This window comes from Aethalodelphis obliquidens, unplaced genomic scaffold (genome assembly GCF_003676395.1).
Source record: "Aethalodelphis obliquidens isolate GAN/ISIS:26980383/991018 unplaced genomic scaffold, ASM367639v1 scaffold12, whole genome shotgun sequence".
Taxonomy (NCBI): Eukaryota; Metazoa; Chordata; class Mammalia; order Artiodactyla; family Delphinidae; genus Aethalodelphis; species Aethalodelphis obliquidens.
Genome location: NW_020837956.1, coordinates 38957399 through 38980898, shown reverse-complemented (window position 1 = coordinate 38980898; position 23500 = coordinate 38957399). Strand labels below are relative to the sequence as shown.

The following is a 23500-nucleotide window of genomic DNA, read 5'->3' as shown; positions in this document are numbered from 1 at the left end:
TTAACTGGGAGTCGAAGATTGAAGATACAATGTCTTCATTCATGAAGTGAAAAAAATCTCTGTCATATTTTTGAGCTCCAATTTCAAATTCCCAGGACAGAGAATCTGATGGACCCAGCTTGGGTGCATGTTTAGATTGAATAAACTTGCCTGTAGTAACCTATCCGGTGGGTGTGGAGGAAAGAAGCTGGGCCTGGAAAGACACTTGAAAGAGGTCCTTGAATGAATGAATAGTACGACTTTATTCATTTACAAAGCCAGAGTCTTCAACACTAACAACGTCAACCAGGAAAACATGAAAGATTCTAGTCATTCTGCTCCTGGGGAAAAGAAAGCAGAAAGGGAGAATTAACTAATATAAATGTTGTAATTAATAAACAATAAAATGAGAAAATAACATTTATTTTGAAAAAGAGATTGGTTTTTGGGGATCCCTTCCATGGCCAGGCTCTGGCCTCCAGAGACCAGCTGGCACCGCATAAAACCGCTCTGGGGGCCAGACCCCTGGGTTGTGGGCTTCTGATTTGAAGGGTACACTATCATATTGTGGAGTTGATTTTCTCACTAAGAAATATAGTTTATACAGCTCCCTGTGAGAAGAGAGTTAACACAGCAGGTGCAGATACTTACTCCTGGCATCTCTACTGGGAGCCTGGAACCATGATTCATCGTGGCCAAGTCCTAGAAATATGCCCTCACAAGCTTCTTTATATCAGTCATTGACGGTTCTGTGTTTGCACCAGGAACAATGGACACGCCACAGCAACTTGTCAGGGTTGCTTCGCACAAACATCAAGATTGGTGATGGGCACCTCATTCACAGGTGGGGTCCTGAGATTAGGTGACCAAGACTGGTCACAGCTGGATGTGCCTACGTGTCCAGCCCACCACGTAATGGCAAACCTGAGACCCAAGCGGGCTTCCCTGACGAGCCATCTCACTCCTGTACCCAGGGTGGGAGTGCTTCTAGAAAGAAAGCACATCTATCTATGCAACCTAGATGGTGAAGGACTCAGAAGCTGTGCCTGTCTCTCCAGACTCCTCTGATGTTCATCTTTTTCCTGTTATCCTTGCTCTGCATCTCTTCCCTGGAATAAAGCCCACCTGTGAGTGTGACCTGTTCCTGTCCCAGGAGTCCTTATAGCCGATTAGCAAACACGTGGGTGGTCTTAAGGTTCCTAAAACACAACCCAATACACACACACACACACACACACACACACGGAAATTAAATTAAAAGTTCAAGGAACTCTTACTTTGAAGTGCTTTGATATTCCATTTTATTTACTTAAATACACACACTCACACACATAATTACAACTCTGTAAATTAGTGAAATGGCGCTCATTGGATGAATTAAATTACAACCAGTAAATGAGTGAACAGGAAAGACAAAGAGTTAAAGAAGATATTTGCAAAACATATAACTAAGAAAGTACATCTATACAATGAATTCTTATAAATCAATCATAAAAATGCAGAAAATCCAATACAAAAAGGGGCAAGGGATTTGAATAGGCACATCACAAAGGAGAATATCCAAATAGCTACTAAATATATTAAAAAGATGCTTAACATCATTAGTCATCAGGAAACTGGAAAGTAAAACCACAAGACACCACTCCACAGCCACTGAGATGCTAAAATTAAACCAGATAAAACAAGCATCTTACAGTGACAACACCAAGTGAGAAGAAAGATGTGGAGCTATACTTACATTACTCTGGTCGGAGTGTAAATCGGGCCAGCACTCTGGAAAACTCTATGGAATTATGTACTAAAGGGGAGTATATATGTGTGTGTATATATATATATATATATATATATATATATTTTTTTTTTTTTTTTTTTTTTTTTTTTTTTTGCGGTACGCGGGCCTCTCACTGTTGTGGCCTCTCCCGTTGCGGAGCACAGGCTCCGGACGCGCAGGCTCAGAGGCCATGGCTCACAGGCCCAGCCGCTCCGCAGCATGTAGGATATTCCCGGACCGGGGCACGAACCCGTGTCCCCTGCATCGGCAGGCGGACTCCCAACCACTGCGCCACCAGGGAAGCCCTATACGTATATTTTTTAGGAACCAGTGATCCCGTTGCTGGGTGTATACCCAACACAGATGCATACTTATGTTGACCAAACGACGTGTACAAGAAAATTCATAGCCTACTAGCAAAATAGTCCAAATGCTCATTATCATTGAGCGATTAAATGGATTGCGGTATATTCCAACAATAAAATCCTAGATGGTCATGCAAATGACCAAAGTACTGGTAGACACAACAAAATGGGTAAATGTACAAATATAACATTGAGTGAAAGAAGCGATACAGGAAACAGTACATAAGGTGTGATTGTATCCACAGGAACTTCAAAAGCAGGCAAACCTAGAGGATGGTTTTAGAAAACAGGACATGGTTATCTTTGGGGCAGAGGTAGGGTTTAGGGCCTGGGGGAAGGTACTGGACACGTGAAGGTCTGAGCAAAGTTCTGTTTCTTGATCAAGATGGTTGTTACACATGTGTGCTCATTCGGTCCAAAATTTGTTCTGCTGTATGTGTATGAATTGTGCACTTTTCTTTATGCACAAGATGCTTCGGAAGAAGACTTACCAAAGTAATAATATGAAGATTGCAAGTAACTGAACCGATTCTGCGATCTGCTGGTGTGTGGCAGCCGCTGTTTGATGTTACTGCAGGATGGTCCACATCAGGGAGCAGGGAGTACTCTGGGGATGTGCAAGTCTTTAAAGAAAAAAGTCCCTGTGGCTAATGAAAAATGGTAGTGACATTTGGCTGTTACCTGTTTGCATTTAGATGTCTTTAGAGATGGCTGACTCCCGAGACGTAGAGACCAAGAAGGGGCTGCCTTGACCTCCCTCCAGCCCACACCCATCTTGAGCAGTTGGGAGAAGAAATCCCTCCCTGGCCTTTGTCAGCCATGACTTTGAATAAGAAAGTCTACTTCTCTTGAGCCTTACTCTTGGATGCATGGAGGAAGAAAGGTTTTGAGTGAATAAGCATATGTTCAGAGGATATCAAAGTGACGTTGACTTTTGTGAGCTCTTTGCCAGAAGGGACTTGGACTTATTTATTTTATTCATATTTATTAATATTTTATCTGATACATAGGAGCTTCTCAATAAACCATGGTTGAGGAAAAGAAGAAAGGAAGGAAAGAAAGAATCCTTGAGTGAATGAGTGAATAAGTGAATGAATAAACAAATGAATGAATATAAAAGAAACTGGCCTGGATAGAACAGACTTAAGAAGTAATAATAGGGCTTCCCTGGTGGTGCAGTGGTTGAGAGTCCGCCTGCCGATGCAGGGGACACGGGTTCGTGCCCCAGTCCGGGAGGATCCCACATGCTGCGGAGTGGCTGGGCCCGTGAGCCATGGCCGCTGAGCCTGCGCGTCCGGAGCCTGTGCTCCGCAACGGGAGAGGCCACAACAGTGAGAGGCCCGCATACCGCAAAAAAAAAAAAAAAAAAAAAAAAAAAGAAGTAATAATAAAATAATGTGATAGTAATTATCAATTATTGAGCAGTATTGCAAGTGTTTAAGTCCTGATTCAAATCTTCACTCCCTGTGTGACATAAGTTTCCCCAGCTGTAAAATAAGTTAGTGCCTGCAAAATATAGGCCAGTGCCTGGTACATAACGTTATATACATGCTAGATATTTCTAACTGATTATGTCTAATATTTCTAACTGATTATGAACTCTACTTTCAGTGCTTAATAAACTTCATGTCATTTGATCCTTAAAATGCCCTGGGTGAAATAGACATTAATACCCATATTTCCCAGGTGTCTTAGCAAAATCAGGCAGGTAAAGAAAGTTACCCCGAATTAAACAATACTGGCTGACCAAAGATTCAAACCTTAAAATGTTTGGCTTCAAAAGTCTGTGTGTTTACCCTTTATGACGTATTTGTCATAATCATATTTGATATTTGATTTGAAATGGAAACTGATTTGATTTTCGTTTCTTCATACACATGTGATCTAGAAAAAACAAAACAAAAGTATTTCTTAATTGAGCCAGGCCATGGTAAGGTTATAAAATACTTTTGACTAAGTCATATTTCTCACTGCAGGCTTGGTAATCATTAAGCATACACTGGCTATTGTGCTGAATTTGCTTTCAGTTTCCCTCTCAGTGAAATAAAAGTCATCTTTGCTTCTATTCAAAACATAACACGAGTAGAATAACAAAAGCTGACCCTAATTGAATGATTTTCCTGGCACTGTTTTAAGTGACTCACATAAATTAGAATTTTCACTCTTCACAAATATCCCTTGAGATACCTGGTCTTACAGATGGGAATTGAAGATCCAGAGAAATAAAGTCACTTAGTCACCCAGCTAGTAAGTGACAAGCTAGGCTTCTGGTTTCATAAACTTAACCACTAGGACTATCCCAACTTCCTACAAGTCTCATGAAAACATAAAACCACACACTCAAGATCAAACCCAATTCCCATTAAAGAGGGCTAAAGGATAGAAAATTTCAGTACAAATCTCAACACTTACTAGGAAAACTGTGAAAATAGATAATAAAAAAACACAATAATTCTTGCCAACTAAGAAGAATCTTGGTTATTAGAGAAATGCAGATCAAAACTACAGTGAGGAATCACCTCACACCAGTCAGAATGGCTGTCATCAAAATGTCTACAAATAAATGCTGGAGAGGGTGTGGAGACAAGGGAACCCTCCTGCACTGTTGGTGGGAATGTAAATTGATACAGCCACTATGGAGAACAGTATGGCAGTTCCTTTAAAAACTAGAGTATAGAATGTGGATATTATATACTGAATGTTGTGTAAACTTTATATATATTCGTACTTACTTGTATTTGCATAAAGAAACATTGGATGGTGTAGTCACTATGGAAAACAGCATGGAGGTTTCTCAAAAAACTAAAAGAAATAGATATGATCTAGGATATGACCATATGATCTAGCAATTCTACTCCTGGGCATATATCCGGAGAAAACCCTAATTCAAAAAGACACATGCACCCCAATGTTCATAGCAGCACTATTTACAAGAGCCAAGACATGGAAGCAACCTAAATGTCCATCGACAGATGAATGGAAAAAGGAGGTGAGTGGGATGAATTGGGAGATTGGGACTGACATATATATATTACTGATACTATGTATAAAATAGATAACTAATGAGAACCTACTGTATAGCACAGGGAAATCTACTCAGTGCTCTGTGATGACCTAAATGGGAAGGAAATCCAAAAAAGAGGGGATATATGTATACATATAGCTGATTCACTTTGCTGTACAGTAGAAACTAACACAACATTGTAAAGCAACTATACTCCAATAAAAATTTTTAAAAATAAAAATAAAATAAAATAAATAAATGAATGTCTAAGACACACACAAAAAAGATGTGGTATATACATACAATGGAATACTACTCAGCCCTAAAAAGGAATGAAATAATGCCATTTGCAGCAACATGGATGGACTTATATATTATCATACTACGTGAAATAAGTCAGACAGAGAAAGATAAATATCATATGATATCACTTATATGTATAATCTAAAATATGATACAAATGAACTTATTTACAAAACAGAAATAGACTCACAGACAGAAGAAAAAACATGGTTTTCAAAGGGGGAAAGGCAGGGAGGGATAAATTGGAGTTTGGGATTAACAAATACACACTACTATATATAAAATAGACAATCAACAAGGATCTACTGTATAGAACAGGGAACTATATTCAATATCTTGTAATAACCTATAATGGAAAAGAATCTGAAAAAGAACAGATAGATATGTATAGGTGAACCACTTTGCAGACATCTAAAACTAACACAACGTTGTAAATCAACTAGACTTCAATTTTTAAAAAAAGGAAGCATCTTAGAAAAGCATCTGATTTTCCTATTGTCTATTAAAAAAGGTATAGAAATGCATAGACATGCAGGGAAATACAAGGTCTAAATTTGAATATGTAAAAATGCGTACATTAAGATAAATTACTAAAGAAAGATTCAGGCATCAGTGTCATTATGTGCCTATGCGTTTTTTTGTTTTCGTTTGGTTTTTTTCTTTTCAGTATGTGGGCCTCGCACTGTTGTGGCCTCTCCCGTTGCGGAGCACAGGCTCCAGACGCGCAGGCTCAGCGGCCATGGCTCACGGGCCCAGCCACTCCGCGGCATGTGGGATCTTCCCAGACTGGGGCACGAACCCGTGTCCCCTGCATCGGCAGGCGGACTCTCAACCACTGCGCCACCAGGGAAGCTCTGCCTATGTGTTTTGACTGTGATCTGAAAGGGGATGCTGAGGCTCACGGAGTAGGGTCTCATCCTCCAAGGGTCATTCATTCTTTTCACTGTTTGGCTCTCCTAACGAACTCTTGCTGAGTGCCCCCAGGTGAAGGGTGCTGGAGTGGAAGCTTCTACATGTTATGTCATGCACAAGCAATGCAACAGCTACAGACGTGGCTAAGTCTCTGTCTAGTTCTACTGCTATCTGCTAGATGGAGATAGAGATGAGATAGCAACAACTTCTCCATCTGTATCCAGTTAGGAGGCTATTATTTATACCCCTATTATTTATAGACAGGGGGAAGCAGCGGGGCAGGGAAAGCAGATGTCAGTCTTAGCCTTGAGCCTTCAGTCTTGGCCCTGTTCCAACTTTCATTTTCATAAAGAGAGAAATCGAAACTTGTGCTCCGCTGAGAGTTAGTCAAGGAAGGTGTGTCCCTCCTCCCCGTGTGACAGGTTGCCGGGGCACATATAAAGTGAGCCTGCAGCTGCAGGGCGGCCTCAGGGAACCTGGCCACCATGTGGATGCTGGTACCCGTGTCATTCACTCTCAAGCTGCTGAGCGCCTTCGTGCAGCACCTGGGCTCCATGTGGAGCAGCCTGGGGACCCTGTTCCCCCGGCTCAGTACAGCATTCTGGCTGGCAGGGGGCCAGAAGAGCCAGCAGCAGCGGGGCAGGAGAAAACCAAGGAAGCCCAGCAGGGAAGACAAAGAGGACCGCGATCTGCCCATCACCCCCATCAGCGTAAATTATCACTTCACCCGCCAGTGCAATTACAAGTGTGGTTTCTGCTTCCACACGGCCAAAACGTCCTTCGTGCTGCCGCTGGCGGAGGCCAAGAGAGGCTTGCTGCTGCTGAAGGAAGCGGGTGAGTCCGGACCCAGTACGAGATCAGGGGCTCAGCTGGTACATGGCTGGCTGACAGGAGGGGGCTGGGAGCGCGCATGGACTGGACGGCTCCCCCAGAATCCTAGCGGTTCCCACAGCACAGGGAGGATGCCCTCCCTCCAGAGGATGTGGAGGTGAATTTGGGGATGGGTGTCTAGGCCTTCCCAGCCCGCAGAGTCGGCTGACCTGGGTGTAAGTGGAGCAAACCCATCCTCCTGACGCTGCTAAGCTAAGCGAGCCGCGCCTGCACCTGCAGGGTCCCGGTCCGCCCAGCCCGCGGAGCGAGGCAGGTCGGCAAGGTCGTGCTGCACTCTGAGTCGGCCCGAAGCACTTGGGGTTTCCCAGAAACAGTTAATGAGGAAGGTTGCAAACAAATACAAACACTTTGACTTAAGAAACGCAACAGCTGAAACTTTTATTTTGGATTATTTACCTGTTCTTACTATGACACTTTAGAGAAACTATTTACGACTCGAATAAGGCAATGACTTTGCTCTGGAGACTCACTCAGTGTCACCACGTCAGTAACTCGAAGGCATCTCAGAGAGACCCCAGCCTGTCCAGTTCTACGGTGACATCTTCCACTCCAGATCTGTCCTCCTGTCTTCCCTAGAGCAAGTTCAGCCACATGGCCAACTTTTTTCTCAACTTGCTTACCTTTTTTTTTAGTAATTTATTTATTTAGTTTTGCTGTGTTACGTCTTCGTTTCTGTGCGAGGGCTTTCTCTAGTTGCGGCAAGCGGGGGCCACTTCTCATCGCGGTGCGTGGGCCTCTCACTATCGCGGCCTCTCTTGTTGCGGAGCACAGGCTCCAGACGCGCAGCCTCAGTAGTTGTGGCTCACAGGCCTAGTTGCTCCGTGGCACGTGGGATCCTCCCAGACCAGGGCTCGAACCCGTGTCCCCTGAATTAGCAGGCAGATTCTCAACCACTGTGCCACCAGGGAAGCCCCAACTTGCTTGCCTTTTTTACAGACATGTAACATACATTTGCACAGACCTGCACACACCCAGGTAAACAGCACACAACTCTAGACAGAAAACAGCAGGGCACCCAAAGCGCACGCTCCCTTCAGCCCCTGCCCTTCCTGCCCAGGATAACCACTAGCTCTTACTCTAACACACACACTAGTTTTGCTGGATTTTGTGCTTGATATGGTGAGATCGTAGGCTTGCACTTTACTGGATCGACTCATTTTGCTTCCCATACGCCTGCCCAGTCATCCACAGCTCATCCAATGCCTGACTCACCTTGCCGTTCCCATTGGGGTCTGGTTCAGGGTCTCATTATTTCTCACCAGGACTGCTGCAATTCATCTCATTGTCTCTGGGTCCCCTCTGAAAGCACGTTATCTTACTAAAATATATATTTTGATGGCTAACTCCCCCACTTAGCTCTCTTGCATGGCTTCCAAGCCCAAACTTGTCAGCACAGGCTTCAAGCTCAGTGTTGCCATCCTTCACCCCAATTCCTGAAGGGCCCCAAGCTGTGGACACATCATGTGACACAGTTCTCCCACAACACCTGCATTGTGGAGCCTGTGATCGCACTGTTCTCTCTTCCTGGAATGCTTGTCACCTCAGTCTCTGTTGGTGAACTTTCAAAGCTCCTTAGAATTATCCCTGGTCCTCATCATGCAGAATGAATGCCCTCTCACCTTCCTTTGTGATCCCATGGCATTTGTTACAAATGCATGTATTATAGCATGTTTTATTTATTTTATTTTTTTACTTGAATGAAAGATTCTTTAAATCCTATAATGCTTCACAGTTTTCAAAAGTTTCACACACATGATTTCATATAATCCTAATTATAACCCTTTTTCTCCCTAGCCCTATCTTGCCCCTCCCCACTTCCCTCTTCCCACTGGTAACCACTAGTTTGTTCTCTATATCTGTGAGTTTGATTCTTTTTTGTTTTATTCACTAGTTTGTTGTGTTATTTTAGATTCCACACATAAATGATATTATACAATATTTGTTTGACTTATTTCACTTAACCTAATGCCCTCCAAGTCCATCCATGTTGCTGCAAATGGCAAAATGTCATTATTTTTTATGACTGAGTAGTATTCCTTTGTGTATATATACCACATCTCCTTTATCCATTCGTCTATTGATGGACACTTTTAAAAAAATGTAAAAGCTTTTGCACAGCAAAGAAAACCATTGACAAAATGAAAAGACAACCTATTGAGTGGGAGAAGATATTTGCACATGATATGACCAATAGAGGGTTAATAGCCAACATACATAAATAGCTGAGACAACTGAACATCAAAAAACAAACAACCCAGTTAAAAAATGGGCAGAACTGAATAGAAATTTTCCAAAGAAGAAATGCAGATGGCCAACAGGCACTTGAAAAGATGCTCAACACCACTAATCATCCGGGAAATGCAAATCAAAACCACAATGAGGTATTACCTCACACCAGTCAGAATAGCCATCATCAAAAAGTCCACAAATAACAAATGCTGGAGAAGGTGTGGAGACAAGGGAACCCTCGTACACTGTTGGTGGGAATGTAAATTGGTACAGACACTGTGGAGAACAGTATGGGGGTTCCTTAAAAAACTAAAAATAGAATTACCATATGACCCAACAATTTCACTTCTGGATATATATCAGAAAGAAGTAAAAACACTAATTTGAAGAGATACATGCACCCCAATGTTCATAGCAGCATTATTTACATTGCCAAGGTATGGAAGCAACCTAAGTGCCTACTGCAGCATATTTAAAATTGTGCTCTTGTGTTTTGTTTTTAATATCTGGGTCCCCAAAGAGTTTGAGTTCCAAGGTTGAAACCTAGCATTCTGCTTATCTTGCTGCCTAGCAAAGTATCTAGAAGGTAATAGGAATCTAATGAATGTTTTTGAATGGATGAATTAGTGCATGAATGAACAAATGAAGAGAGGTCTGGGGTTATGGAACAAACTTAGCCTCTTGATTCACACGGCCAGGATTTGAGTTCCTGTTCCAGCACTTAAACAATGTGTCAAGACATTTAACTTTCTGAATATCAGTTTAATATTCTTTAAAATACAGACAATATTGATAACTCATATATCAACCTTAAAAAGTTGTTACAAGGCACAAATAAATAAATGCTCATATGTTTTTTAATAGAGTATAAACAATTACAGTTATAATTAATACTTTTATATCATGACCTCTCAGTTTTAAGTAAATAAAACCAAAGTTAGTTAAAATGGTTAAGGTATAGTATGGGTGATGTGTCCTGTAAGTAAGATTTCTGGCAAATAGAGGAAAATCTATTTTGGTAGCTATTAAAATTTTAAATTTATTTTTAAATTTAAACAATAAAAGTACATTACATTTAAAATTACTGCTCTGGCTGCAGATGCTTCTAAAATATATTATTTACTTCTTTGGCTTTTTTTTTTTTTTTTTTTTTTTGGCTGAGTTGGGTCTTTGTTGCTGCGCGCGGGCTTTCTCTAGTTGCAGCGAGGGGGGCTACTCTTCATTGCGGTGCACAGGCTTCTCATTGCGGTGGCTTCTCTTGTTGTGGAGCACAGGCTCTAGGTGTGTGGGCTCAGTAGTTGTGGTGCACGGGCTCAGTTGCTCCGCGGTATCTGGGATCTTCCCAGACCAGGGCTCGAACCCTTGTCCCCTGAACCGGCAGGTAGATTCTTAACCACTGCGTCACCAGGGAAGCCCATGTCTTTGGCTTTTGAACAGAGCGGACTGAATAGAACTCAAGCATTATGAGCATCAGCTATTGATCCGTGTGCCGGGACAGGATGGCTTGTAGGTTGGCACCACTGTGAATTAATTGCTCCTCGTCTAAGCTCTTAGCAACATCTCTACATCCTGTTCGTTCAGTTTTCTCATTCTTTCATCACCTCTGACCTAATCCTCAAACTCCTCACGGGCTACACCACTGGCCAATGCACTGTTTCACTTTCTCTAGTTATCTGCCCCTATCTAACCACACTTTTAGGGGATCGCATTTTTATTGGATAATAATGCTCATCGTCAAGCCACCTCCTAGCATGTTAGCGTATAAATAGTGAGGTGTTATAATTTACCACTGCCCCATTGTAGAAACATCTGAGAGTAAAAGAGGGTGCTAGAAAAAACTAACTGATGAGATTTGGTCCTCCATAAACCGGGACTGTCCTGGGAAAGCTAGGATGGAGGGCGACCCCGCACACTTAGAAAGACCAAAGGCTTTGGAGCTTGGGCGTACGTCCTAGTGCCACTTTTCTCTCATCTCATTCTATTACATTGAGAATATACTACTTTTGCCATTAAAATAATAATGGATGTTGGTGAAGTGGAAAACTAGAAGGAAAAGCCGTGCTCTGTCTGTCCCAGGTATGGAAAAGATCAACTTCTCCGGTGGGGAGCCATTCCTCCACGACCGGGGCAGATACCTTGGCCAGCTGGTGAAGTTCTGCAAACAGGAGCTGCAACTGCCCAGCGTGAGCATAGTGAGCAACGGGAGCCTGATCCGGGAGAGGTGGTTCCAGAATTACGGTGAGAGCCTCACGTGGCACGGGACGGCCGCCTCTGTCACGGTCTGTTGCTCTATTTCCCTCCATCCCGGGCTTTTGGCCAGACCTGCTGGGAATCCAAAGGGAGGAAGAAACAAGTGGGCTTACTCTAATCTCTTTTCAAGCTGGTAGGGCTCTAAGTCAACAAGTATGGCAAGGCAGATAACAGAACAGACTAGCCCCAGAACTCTTCCGTCCATTATCAGCGTAGCTAGTTTTAGCTGAGCCGCTAGTGGGGAGAATGAACGCAGTGTGCAGTTTTGCAAGCCCTGACCTTATCCTTTGCTATTCATGTTTAATTTTTAAAGTATTTTCGGAAATAACTCTATTTTAGTAGTCTCGTGTACGAAGTAAGTGATTAGACTAGAACAGTCGTTCTCACCTTTGGCTGCATATTTGGCTACTGAGGAACTTTATAAAATATCTGTACTGGGACTGGACTCCAGACTAATTATATCAGAGCCTCGTGGTATGTGGACGGGCCAAGTTGGGGTGCTCCGAGGGATTCCACTATACGACCCAGGGTTACAAACCCCTGGTCCTAAGACTGGGAAGCTAAGTTTTACATAGATGTTAATATTCAGAGAGCAGTACCTGGAATTTAGGAGGCACTTGAAAAATGTTAGCTATTATTACTACTATCATTTTGGGAAACAGTTCTAACTGAACTCTTGGAGTGTGCTTTGCTTTGTGTAAGTTGTTTGAGGCTTGAAATCATCCAAAGGGTAGTTGCACTTGTGATCTGTTGAGGACACTCACAGGAGATCTCTGATAAAATCCTCCTTCCAAGATGATGAAGAACTGGATGTGGATCTGGGTGTGGATGTGGGTAGAACAGCCCACCTGAGGAAGGTTAACAGGAAGACCACAGGGCAATGAGTCAACATCAAAATGACCATGAAGGGAGTCACTCAGTGAAAGAGGGGGTTCAGAAGTTCAAAAGTAAGCTTTGGGAACCAGATTCAGAGCAATAAGACGGGGTTAGGGAGCTGTGTGATCAGAGAAGAACTGGTTGGGTTTGCTGTCTGTGTCCCCAGGGCAGCGTGCTCTCTCCAGGATGGGCTCTACATGCTGTCAATATGGTGTAAAGAGTAGGGACCAGGAGGGTTGCTGCACCTTTGGGTCAAAAGCTCAAATGTTGTACGGGAGAGGTGGTGCCAATTAGTGAATTCGGAAGTGCCTAAGAAAAAGGATCATTAGCGGTAGGGAGACAAAAAGAAAGTGTAAGGATTATTAATAGTGGACACGTGGACAGTCATTTATGAACTTCCGTTGGTCCTATATGGGAGTTCAAGGTTAGTGCTGCTATATGCTCAAATTATTAAAGATACACCATAAATCTACATTCTGTGTTAAATCTATCCCCCCAAAATAGTTGCAAACAGTTTGAAATATTTTTAGATGTCTGGAGGAACAAACACAACGTTTATGTCTACCTATCTACCTACCTATGTCTACCTATGGTCCATAAGACTCCAATTCTCCACCTCTGGCTTAAAGGCCTATGTCTGCATCCTTGGATGGAAAAGCCTAATGGTGACGGTTTTCCCTCAGGGGAATATTTGGACATTCTCGCCATCTCCTGCGACAGCTTTGACGAGCAGGTCAATGTCCTTATTGGCCGTGGTCAAGGAAACAAGAACCACGTGGAAAATCTCCAAAAATTGAGGATGTGGTGCAAAGATTACAAAGTGGCCTTCAAGATAAATTCTGTCATCAATCGATACAATGTGGACGAGGACATGACGGAACAGATTAAAGCCCTGAACCCCATCCGCTGGAAGGTACGTACTGAGTCGCTTTTGCTAGTTGTAATTAAGAGAACGGTCAGGAGAGACTTGCTTCAGCAAAACCCGAAATGATAAGGATACAGAGAACTATGGACTCAGAGAGCCAGTTGGGAAAGCAGGCCCTTGGTCCTTCTTTCAGCTCTGCTAAACGTTAACTACTTACATTCTCTTTGCCTCAATTTCCCCCTTATAACTGATTTCCTTCTGGGAAATTGTGAAAGTAAATATAAAAGAATATGAGAAGTGCTTGGAGATATTCTGAAGAATATGTTCATAGGAAGTCTAACTCGTATGTGTTTATTAAAATAATAAGACTGATTTGTCTTAAAAACTCTTGGCCTATTTATAAATGGGTATGTGTTCTTCATAAATTCTGTTAGTTCATTTTTCATAGCATTATTAGAAGCTTTTGGGAGAAAGGCCATCCCCAAGTGGTAGCAAAATTCATTCCCAAGATTCATTCACCCAGATGTGTGCTTTAGGACTTAGCCCCACTATCAGCTACTAAAAAGTCTAAGGTTCAAATACTCGTAAGCCAGTTCACAGTGACTTACAGCACCCACCATGCACAGATGCTTACAAAGAATTATAAACTGAAGGTTTCTGCCCCTGGCTGTTCTTCAGAATGAACTCAGGGAACTGTTTCAAATCAGCTTCTTGGGCCTCATCCTATACCCACTATCCTGAAACAGATTAGCAGGAGGGTTTGTGTGAATATGTATTCTTAACAAGCTGCCCCGATGATTGCTATGCAGGTATCCAAAGTCTGTGCCTGAACCCCAGACTAATGCAACTAAAGATAAGATGTAGAATTCAATTCTAGCAAGTAAAAGAGTTAAAGAAAACTCTTGTAATATAAAGCTATGTGTGCTGGGATAATGTGGCAGGGTGAAACAGGCAAGCTTTATTTCTGCCAAAGAGCCAGGAAGACTTCGTGTAGGAGGAGGTATTTGGCTCCTGCTTGGACAGAGGGATAGAATTTCCACAGGTAGAGAAGACCTAGGGAAGGAATTCCTGTCTAGACACCAAGAAAACCTTTACTATCAAAGCTGCCTGGGATGTGCTGTTAATCCCACGTTAGCATTCAGAGAAGGGTTGTGGAGATGGGAAAGGGATTAATGTATTATTTTCCTGAGGTTATCCTGTAACATGTAGAAATGGGTTATGGGAAACAAGAAATGTTTCTTACTTTAAAAAGTTTTAATTTGTATGTTGAACTTGATGTTTGGTTATATATGTGAGTAAGCTGGAATATCAGCCACTCTCCCAGGTCCAGGAGGAACTGAAAACAGCTACAGAAACAGGGGTGATGCGAGGACCCCAGGCTATGACCCACTGCGTGGAGGCGTCAGAGGAGAGCCAGAGGGCTAAGCTCCAAGCTCTTAGATTTCCCTTCTAGAGCCCCCTGCCAGTCATCACTCATGTACTATACTTATATATTATAAATACATATTATATATATTTTTTCTCATAACTTTGGTTTGCTCATGGCTCCTTGTCACTTCTTCTCTATCTCTTTTCTCCAATCTTTCGACCCCTACTCTGGCTTCCACTTGCCTGATTCACTCCAGAATTGCCTTTTCAAAATTCTGACTTTTTTGGAGGGAGAGGATTAGCTGCTGTCCATTTAGAAAACAGTTTTTGCATCAGATCACTGAGGTCTGCAGGTTGCAAATTGATGTAAACCTGGATCAGGTGTCAACTGTTATGCAATTGCTCACGTGGTTCAGAACCTGGTCCTCCAGGCAGCCTCCTCCGCGGGAGGCCCTGGGCTTGCAGGCAACCATTATTTTGTAGTCTGAAAATATGAGGTTATAAGACTAGATCAAATGTAATCTAGAACAGTTTTTAAAAATTTATATTTTGGGAATGTTTGGGCTTCTAGTACCATATCCCTAAATTTCAGGGCATGTTCTCATTTCCCCAGAGCAGTGTCTTTCTAGAATGTTCCCTAGTTGGAGGAGTCTTCTTTGCTCAGGAGAGGTTCAGGGAGAAATGAGATTTGGGGCAAAAAGAGATGGAAAGCTCTTCACAGAGCCAACACCACACTTGTGTTTCAGGTCTTCCAATGCCTCATAATTGAAGGTGAGAATTCTGGAGAAGATGCTCTGAGAGAAGCAGAACCGTTCGTGATAAGTGATGAAGAGTTTGAAGCGTTCTTGGACCGCCACAAAGACGTGCCCTGCCTGGTGCCCGAGTCTAACCAGAAGGTTGTATGAAGCAAATGTTGTTTTGTTCCCCATCACACATTTAGCTCCAAACAGGATAGTGTCTCCACCAAGGGCTGCACACACTGTGGCTTTGGAGGGTTTGCGTGGAGAGATGGGAGTAGTCTCAGGGCTGAGGTGGAAGTTTCACTAGATCTTTAGGTTTCCAATGTGAAAAATTGGATCCATCCTGTCAGTCCAAATGTATGTATCATGTAATTTAAACAGCGTCAGCCAAAGCACGTCTACAGTTTGGAGCTTCCAGGTGTTATCAGAGACAGCGTAAATAATCAGTGTGCTCTAAGAAGCTAAAGAAAAAAAAGAAATTATTCAAAGCTACATTACTGCAGTGTTAGGGACAGGAGTAAAAAATTGAAAGTAGCCTGATATTCAACTTACAGAGAACAGGTAAGCTCATGTTCCCTGTATGGAATGTTATACTGACTATATAACCTATTTCAAAGTATATTAGGGAACAAGGATACATTTGCATGATATGATATTAGGTACAAATGAAGAACTATAGGCAAAATTCATTTGACCTTTAATCCTAATGTGCAAAAAAGGTGTGTATGTACACATCCCATGGTCATCTTGGGATAATGGGATTATCAGTCATTTTTGTTTACCTTGATAACTGTTTGGACTTTAAATTTTTCTAAAATAGGTAGTTTTATTATTTTTAAAGTATTTAAAAATCAAAAGCTTTCCCCATCTTCCACCAAAGAATCTCTCCCTCATATGCTTACATCATATTAGAAATTTGAGAACAAGGATTCATTCCTTATACTTCAGAGTAATGTTGACCAGAGTACGAATAAGAAAATTCCTGAATGGGGTCAGAGCAGCTTTTGAAAAGAAGCCAGAGAACAGAGGAGAATATTCATATCTCTACCCTATTTTATTTGACTTTTTAAAATTTGTCTTAATTACACAGGTAATGTGAGATCAAAGAAAATATGTCATAAATTACTGCTTTTTGAGCACTTCACAGAGGCTTCATGAGCCAGAAATATTACCCCCATTTTAGAAACTCTGAGGCTGGGTCATAGGGTTAACTGACCTCACCTACATGACAGAAAGAGTTAGCTGACCTCACTCATGTCAGAGGTGAAGTGAGCTGATCTCACCTACATGAGAGGCGTGGTTAGCTGACCTCATCCGTGTCAGAGGTACAGTGAACTGACCTCATCTATGTCAGAGGTATATTAACTGACATCATCTGTGTCAGAGGTGAAGTTAGCTGACCTCGCCTGTGACAGAGGTAGAGTTAGCTGACCTAACCCATGTCAGAGGCAGAGTTAACTCACCTCCCTTAGAGCCCAGCAAGGGACAAACTGGGGTTTGGACAACTCCAAAGCCTGAGAAGCTTACTAGTCAGTTCATTTCAAACTTCATTGTACAGACACCACCCCCCCCCCCCCCCCCCCCAGGCAGGGTCTTGCTAAAATGCAGATTTAGAGTCCGCAGGGTTGGGGAAGTTACTGAGAGGAGGTGACCACTATTTGACCCAGAGCTGGACTGGGGCAAGTGGAGGCTCCTGACCCCTCCTCTGTCTTCAGGATGTACACTCCCACGGTGAGACCATCTGGATGGCACATGTGACTGAACCCAGCTCAGGCTTCTCTATAAACTTTTAAGACGAGCAGAGGGTGCTGAGGTCTTCTTGTCTTGCAGGTCACCCAAGACAAGCTTTGTGTGTCGGTTCCCTTGCTTTGGTGAGGTCAGTTCACTTCACCTCTGACATAGGAGAAGTCAGCGAACCCTGCCTCTCTTGTAAGTGAGGTCAGCTAACTATACCTGACAGAGGTGAGGTCAGTTAACTATATCTCTGACATAGGTGAGCTCAGCTAACTTTACCTCCAATGTAGGTGAGATCAGCTAACAATGCCTCTTATGTAGATGAGGTCGGTGAACTCTGCTTCTGACATAGGTGGGGTCAGCTCACTTTACCTCTGACGTGGGTAAGGTTTCACCCAGGGAACTCCCAAGTTTGCAAACCAGCAAGCAGGTCTGAGGTGGACCCACGATTCAGCATTTTAACCAGCTCCCAGGTGATGCTGATGCCTGGCCCACCTCCAGACATTCAGGAACAAGGTCCCGAACTGGCCATGCAAAGGAGGAATTGGCAAACTACAGCCCGTGGGACAAACCCAGAATGCAAGCCAAGAACGGTTGGAAAAAAAATCAGAACAAGAATGACATCTGTGACTCATGAAAAGTATACGAAATGCAAGTTCAAGGTCGATAAGGAAGGTTTCAGTGGAACACAGCCATGCTTCCTCTCTAAGCATTGTCTACAGTGGCTTTCAGTTGCCACAGAGACCACATGGTCTATGAGGCTGAAAATATTTACTCTCTGGCCCTTTACAGAAAAACGTTTGCAGACTCCTACCTATATGGGGTACATATAGAGGGTATACCTTCCTATGAGAGTGTAGGCACACTCTCTATATACCTATAGAAGGCATAACTAGTTACAAGTAACGTAAGTAATATTAAAATCCTCAGATAAGCTCCCAGGTAATAGCATTAAAGGGATTCTGCTTTATTCACTGAAAAGGGGCTCCATCAGAGGCACGGCGGACACAGGGAATATTGAACAATGAAGGACAGGGTTCCCCAGAGCTAGAGGAAATGGGGAAATTAGCCTGGGGGTTTCACTGTCAGAGGAGCTTTCAGAGTGGCATGTGACCCTTCCAGCATGGGGCAGAAGCCAGCCTGCTAGAATCTGCTAGAATCCGAATGGACACAAACAGATGGCTCGGAGATGAGTGTCAGGTGGGTATGGGGCACTGGCAGATGGCTCACTTTGTAAGGGACGCATCTAAAGACACTCAAGAGATGTAAGAAATGTGGCCTCCAGAAATAATAAAGCACAAACACACAAACACGGTAAGACAGGCAGTTGAGTATACATACTGAAAAATATGCTCGAGACTAAATTGGTGTGTGATTTCTGCTTTGCAGATGAGAGATTCCTACCTTATTCTGGATGAATATGTGAGTATGTCTAATGCATTATAAAATGATCCCTTAACAATTCATTAAGCGGCAAGGTCAGGGTTGAGTTATAATCAGCATAACCATTTAGTCTATATTCATTCTTTCTGGCCAGCATTTCATGTTTTTATTGTCACCGACTAACATTAATATTATAGAGCCCTTACTTCGCTGTGTCCATCTCTGAGCTAAGGGGCTGGGCAGGCAATGGCTTGAATCTGGTCCCAGTGTTTGCACACACCCGCACTCGAGGGTCTTTTCCCTATGGCTATGGACCCACGGGTGTCGCACGGAGCTGACATCACACAAAGCAGTGTCCTTTGTTACGCCATCTTCAGCTGGGTTCTCTGGCCAAGGGACACCCAGGGATCTTTGCAGGAAGGACACGTCACCCTTGACGTTATTGCCTTTAATACCTCAGATGCTGCCAGCTTGTCCTCTGACAGATAGCTCTTGGCTTTGGAGAGAAGAGGTTACAGTTCCTCTCCAAAAGCCACTGGTACCTTCCTACCCCACTGCCTTCCAAAGGAAGAGATATGCCATCATTCTCCAAACTGAAAAACAAATCACTTCTCCCTTTCCTTGTGTCTTTTTATTTTCTTTTTCTGTCCCAATTCATAAACTTTTGCCAATATTTCTAGCACTGGACAAATAATTCCATTCAAAGATCTGTTTTTAAGAAATGAGCTCCAACGAGAACCATGGCTTTTCTATATTTAAGCTGAATTTGGTGTTTCGAGAAATGCTTACTGTGACTTTTGATATTTTATTATTTTCAAGTTAAATAGTGATGATTCACAGTCATTCATTTGTTGTCAATATGTGCTTTCTTTAAGGAGCAGAGGGGAAAAGGTGGTAACACAAATGTTCAGTTAATGGGTTCAAGGTAGAGAGGAAAAGTCAAACAGAATTTATTTTTGGAGTACCATGACTAGCTGGGGATTGTTTTTTTTTTGGCTGGGGATTTTGACCAATGTTCCTCCACAAACTCTCTGGTTTCTGTACAGTTGGAATAAATAGAGTAGGAGCAAAATTTACTTTTGGCAATCTAAGAACATTTTGATTCAACAAGTGTTACTACAAAATGCTGTGTGCCATGGTAGGTCACAGAGGTGTGAAGATCTGGTTCCTGTCTGTAAGATGCTTAATCTAGGATAAAAACCAAGACCCTTAGCAGGGCATGTGCTACTCTTCTTGATGTGGGACCTGCCCGCCTCTGTATCACCTTTCTTACCATGCTATCTCCCTTTCGTAAAAGAAGCTTTTACACTTTTTTTTTATTTACACTTTTTTTTTTTTTTTTAAATTCCTGCACACACAGTTTTCACTCCAGGAATATCATCTACCTGAAATTTCCCAAACTCACAGTACTGTTTCACGCTTCTGGGCTTTTACGATATTGTTCTCTCTAGTTTACAATTTCAAAACATAACTTAGATGGCAACACTTTTTGGAAACCTTTCCTGATTACCCCGTCCCCCAGTGGAGGGACAGGCACGTGTATATAATTCTGTTTATCATGCCCTTACCTGGTCTCAGGTGTTCACGTGGGTGATGGGAGCTGGTTGAGTACAGAGATGATGTCCCCAGAGTTCAACGTCCCCAGTGAAGCATCTGGTTCACAGCTCTCCACAAACATCTGTTGAAATGATTGGAACATCAAAAGTCATTTTGAGTTGATCCCCCAAATTGAGTTTTACAGGAAATATCCCAATTTCTGTCATGAATTTCCTAGATGCGCTTCGTGAACTGCAGAAACGGGAGGAAGGATCCTTCCACGTCCATCCTGGATGTTGGCGTAGAAGAAGCTATAAAATTCAGCGGCTTTGATGAAAAGATGTTCCTCAAGCGAGGAGGGAAATACGTATGGAGCAAGGCGGACCTGAAGCTGGACTGGTAAAGCTGAAGGCTGACCAACCTTCAGCCCATCTGTGGGGACCGCCCTGGCACTCAGCGCGTGGCTGCCCTGCTTCCCGTAGGCACTGCCAGCGGCCCCAAATTCGATTTTCAGTCGTACGTGGAATCTGATTGCCTGTGGTAACTGAACAGATAAATAACTGGGAAAATTGAAATCCTTAGAACATGCAAGACCATTAACTTTACTTAATTAGCTTATTATGGATTTAATTTTTGAGTAGTATTTACTGACTCCTATATTTCCATTTTGAAGTTATTTTTCTAGTCCTTGCATTTGATAGTTATTTTCCCATATGGAAAAATTACAAATTATCTCCCCCGATTATTTCTGCTTGCGGTGAGGCTCTTTCCTTTTCGACCTTTATATCACTGCAGTCTTGGACTTTTTACCCAGAAGTTTAGAAATAGTCCATACATGTTTCAAAGAATAAGAAATGCTCATCTTACCAGGCTTTGATAAGTACCTAGAAGGAGATAACTCCTCTCCCCGGGGCTCTGCATGGCCCTGACCCACGCCGACTATTCCAGGAATGTGAGTGATCTCTGGGGCTCCCCTTTCTCTTCCAAGATTCTTAACAAAACCAAGGTGTGCTTTAAATTTAGTGAGGAAGTTGACATGGGGTCAGGGCTTGGGTTGCTGTGTGAATCTGCTGAGTCTGTCAGGCAACAGCATATGAGTTTACTTGCTTGGTCGTCCCTGTGTCCCTGAAAAGCGACACGTTCCTGGACTGGCATGAACTCATCTGCAAAAGCAGCAGGCAAAGGTGGAGCAAAGGGTGTGGCGAAGAGTGCAGGATGAACCAGAATTTTCTGTAAATGAAGCTGTGGCACAATATAATATTTCCCATTTAACTCCGAATCACTTGGAATAAGAATGTAATCTAGGTCAATATAAGATCCAGAGCCTTCCTTTGCTAGGCTAAGAAAGAGCTTGAGGGAAAATGTCACTGAATTGGGACAAGAAAAAAAAATTCTCCTCTTGGAAATACCACATTCAGTTTGTTCATGCAACCTAGACAATATACCATTTCCTGGGAAATAATAAGTTCCTATCACTGTTTTACAAAAGCAAAATCATGGACAATTTTTTGCTCAAAGAACTCTTGTAATCCAGCTGCAGTTCCAGAGTTGGCCACTAGGTGGCATTTAAATGTTGCCTGATTCTGCTATGCAGCCATGCAGAAATTCCGCTTCAGAATCTTTTTTCAACACTTGGTGATTTTGAAAGTGGTTTATGTGATTTTTTTTTTTTTTTCCCCAGAAAAGATATTCCTACTTCAAATTTTAAATCACTGTAATTCAACTGAAATATGTTTGTGTGTCTTCTGTGATAGAATTGTTGTCATGTATTTTCCATTTTATTTTATGTTTTTAGGAAAAAAAAAGAATTAGAAAGTATTTTTCCTCTGTGGGTCTTGATAGTATCTAAAACCATGACGACCTTAATATAATCAGATAACCATAAAACAGGTTTTTTGTTTCTTACTTAACATGAGTTTACTTTGCTGACCATTACATTATTCCACAGAGAAAGGGCACATATGTGAAAGCACAGAAGACATTGTGTGGTATCCAGTAGATGCTCAATTATTATAATCTGAAACAAAATCTGAATCTGAAGCCCAAATCCTCTGAGTTGAAGTGAATTTCTCTCGAGTTGAGGGAAACTGCATTTCTCTTTCCCCAAAGGGAAGTATAAAACAAAACACAGGAAAAAAAAAAAAAAAATATATATATATATATATATATATATATAAAGAGAAAAAAACAAAAAAATAAAATACAAAAATGAACAAAAATCAGAAAAAGAGAAAAACAAATAAGCTATTTTAAATGCACTTTCCAGCTGTTTTTACACCACAACCCCCTTTCTTATGCACTGAGAGAATTTTCAAAGCCTTCATGTTTAAAATATTCAAATGTTCATTTTTCTTAAGTGGGAGAAGTCAGGACATTTATCATTAGAGTAAAATTCAAGTTTGGATTTTATAACATTTTGCTTTATAGTTTCAGTTTTTAAATATGTGTATCAGCTTTGTGAGACATATTCCTTTTTATTAGGAAAATAAAAGGTAATTTAAGTGAGGTGTCTCAATTTAAGTGTTAAAGGCAAGTATTCTGTGGTGCTTTCAATTATTGCTTAGTTTGGCTTGTGATACTATGCATAGAATTTTGTCTTAAGAAACCTAGAAAGATCAGACATTAGTAGCAGCGTACTGGTTTAGAAAGGATGAACCATCTCTGTTATTTAGTGATAAATGCTATGAAAGTTGCCTGTTTAAGTCTGAAGATGAATGAGATCATTTGGCTGAATCATCTGAAATGTCAGCTCCTATTCTATGACAATCTGGAGTTTGGAGTCTAGTTGTTGGATCAGTAACGAGAATCATGATACTAAAACAGGCGGACAAATTCTCAATGAGGCTCCATCAGGCAATAATTCATCCCGTAGGCTGCTCTTCTGTTGAAAGGACTGTTTCATTCACTGCAATTAGTTGAAGACTAATCATGCAATAAGATTTTAAGGTTTTTTCTTGAGTATATTTAGGACATTCTTAATTTTAGAGAAATATATGTAAATATGTATATTTTTTTCTCCATATATGATGCTCTTGACTACTGGTCTGTTGTATTGTAAGATGTTATAATACATTAAAGTATTTTTTGTACATTACCTTCACTTTCAGTGGGTCAATGTAATGAAGTCTCTCCTTGGTGTGTGTTTTAAAGTAATTACATGCTTTTACAAACCACCCTCACTAAAGGCAAGCTTCTTGATAAGCAAGAAGCTTATCAATAATTAACAAGCACATCTCAACCAACCCACTGGGCAACAAGATGGAGCAGAGGTGAGCCCCTGGGGAAAAAACTCCT

The 23500-nt window shown here is 41.9% G+C and overlaps 1 protein-coding gene across 1 annotated transcript; it reads left to right on the top strand.

Annotated features, from left to right (window-relative positions):
• The first annotated feature begins 6797 nt into the window (after window positions 1-6797).
• Window positions 6798-23300, top strand: RSAD2 (radical S-adenosyl methionine domain containing 2). The gene is made up of 6 exons (XM_027113864.1): window positions 6798-7168; window positions 11531-11692; window positions 13264-13493; window positions 15560-15709; window positions 18677-18709; window positions 20445-23300. The coding sequence occupies exons 1-6, from the start codon at window positions 6820-6822 to the stop codon at window positions 20607-20609; spliced, it is 1089 nt and encodes a 362-aa protein (XP_026969665.1). The 5' UTR covers window positions 6798-6819; the 3' UTR covers window positions 20610-23300.
• Window positions 23301-23500: the final 200 nt, after the last annotated feature.

Coding starts and splice junctions, on each gene's coding strand:
- RSAD2 (XM_027113864.1), top strand. CDS start 6,820: ATGTGGATGCTGGTACCCGTGTCATTCACTCTCAAGCTGCTGAGCGCC. Junction 7,169..11,530: donor GCTGCTGCTGAAGGAAGCGG/GTGAGTCCGGAC, acceptor TGTCTGTCCCAG/GTATGGAAAAGATCAACTTC. Junction 18,710..20,444: donor ACCTTATTCTGGATGAATAT/GTGAGTATGTCT, acceptor TGAATTTCCTAG/ATGCGCTTCGTGAACTGCAG.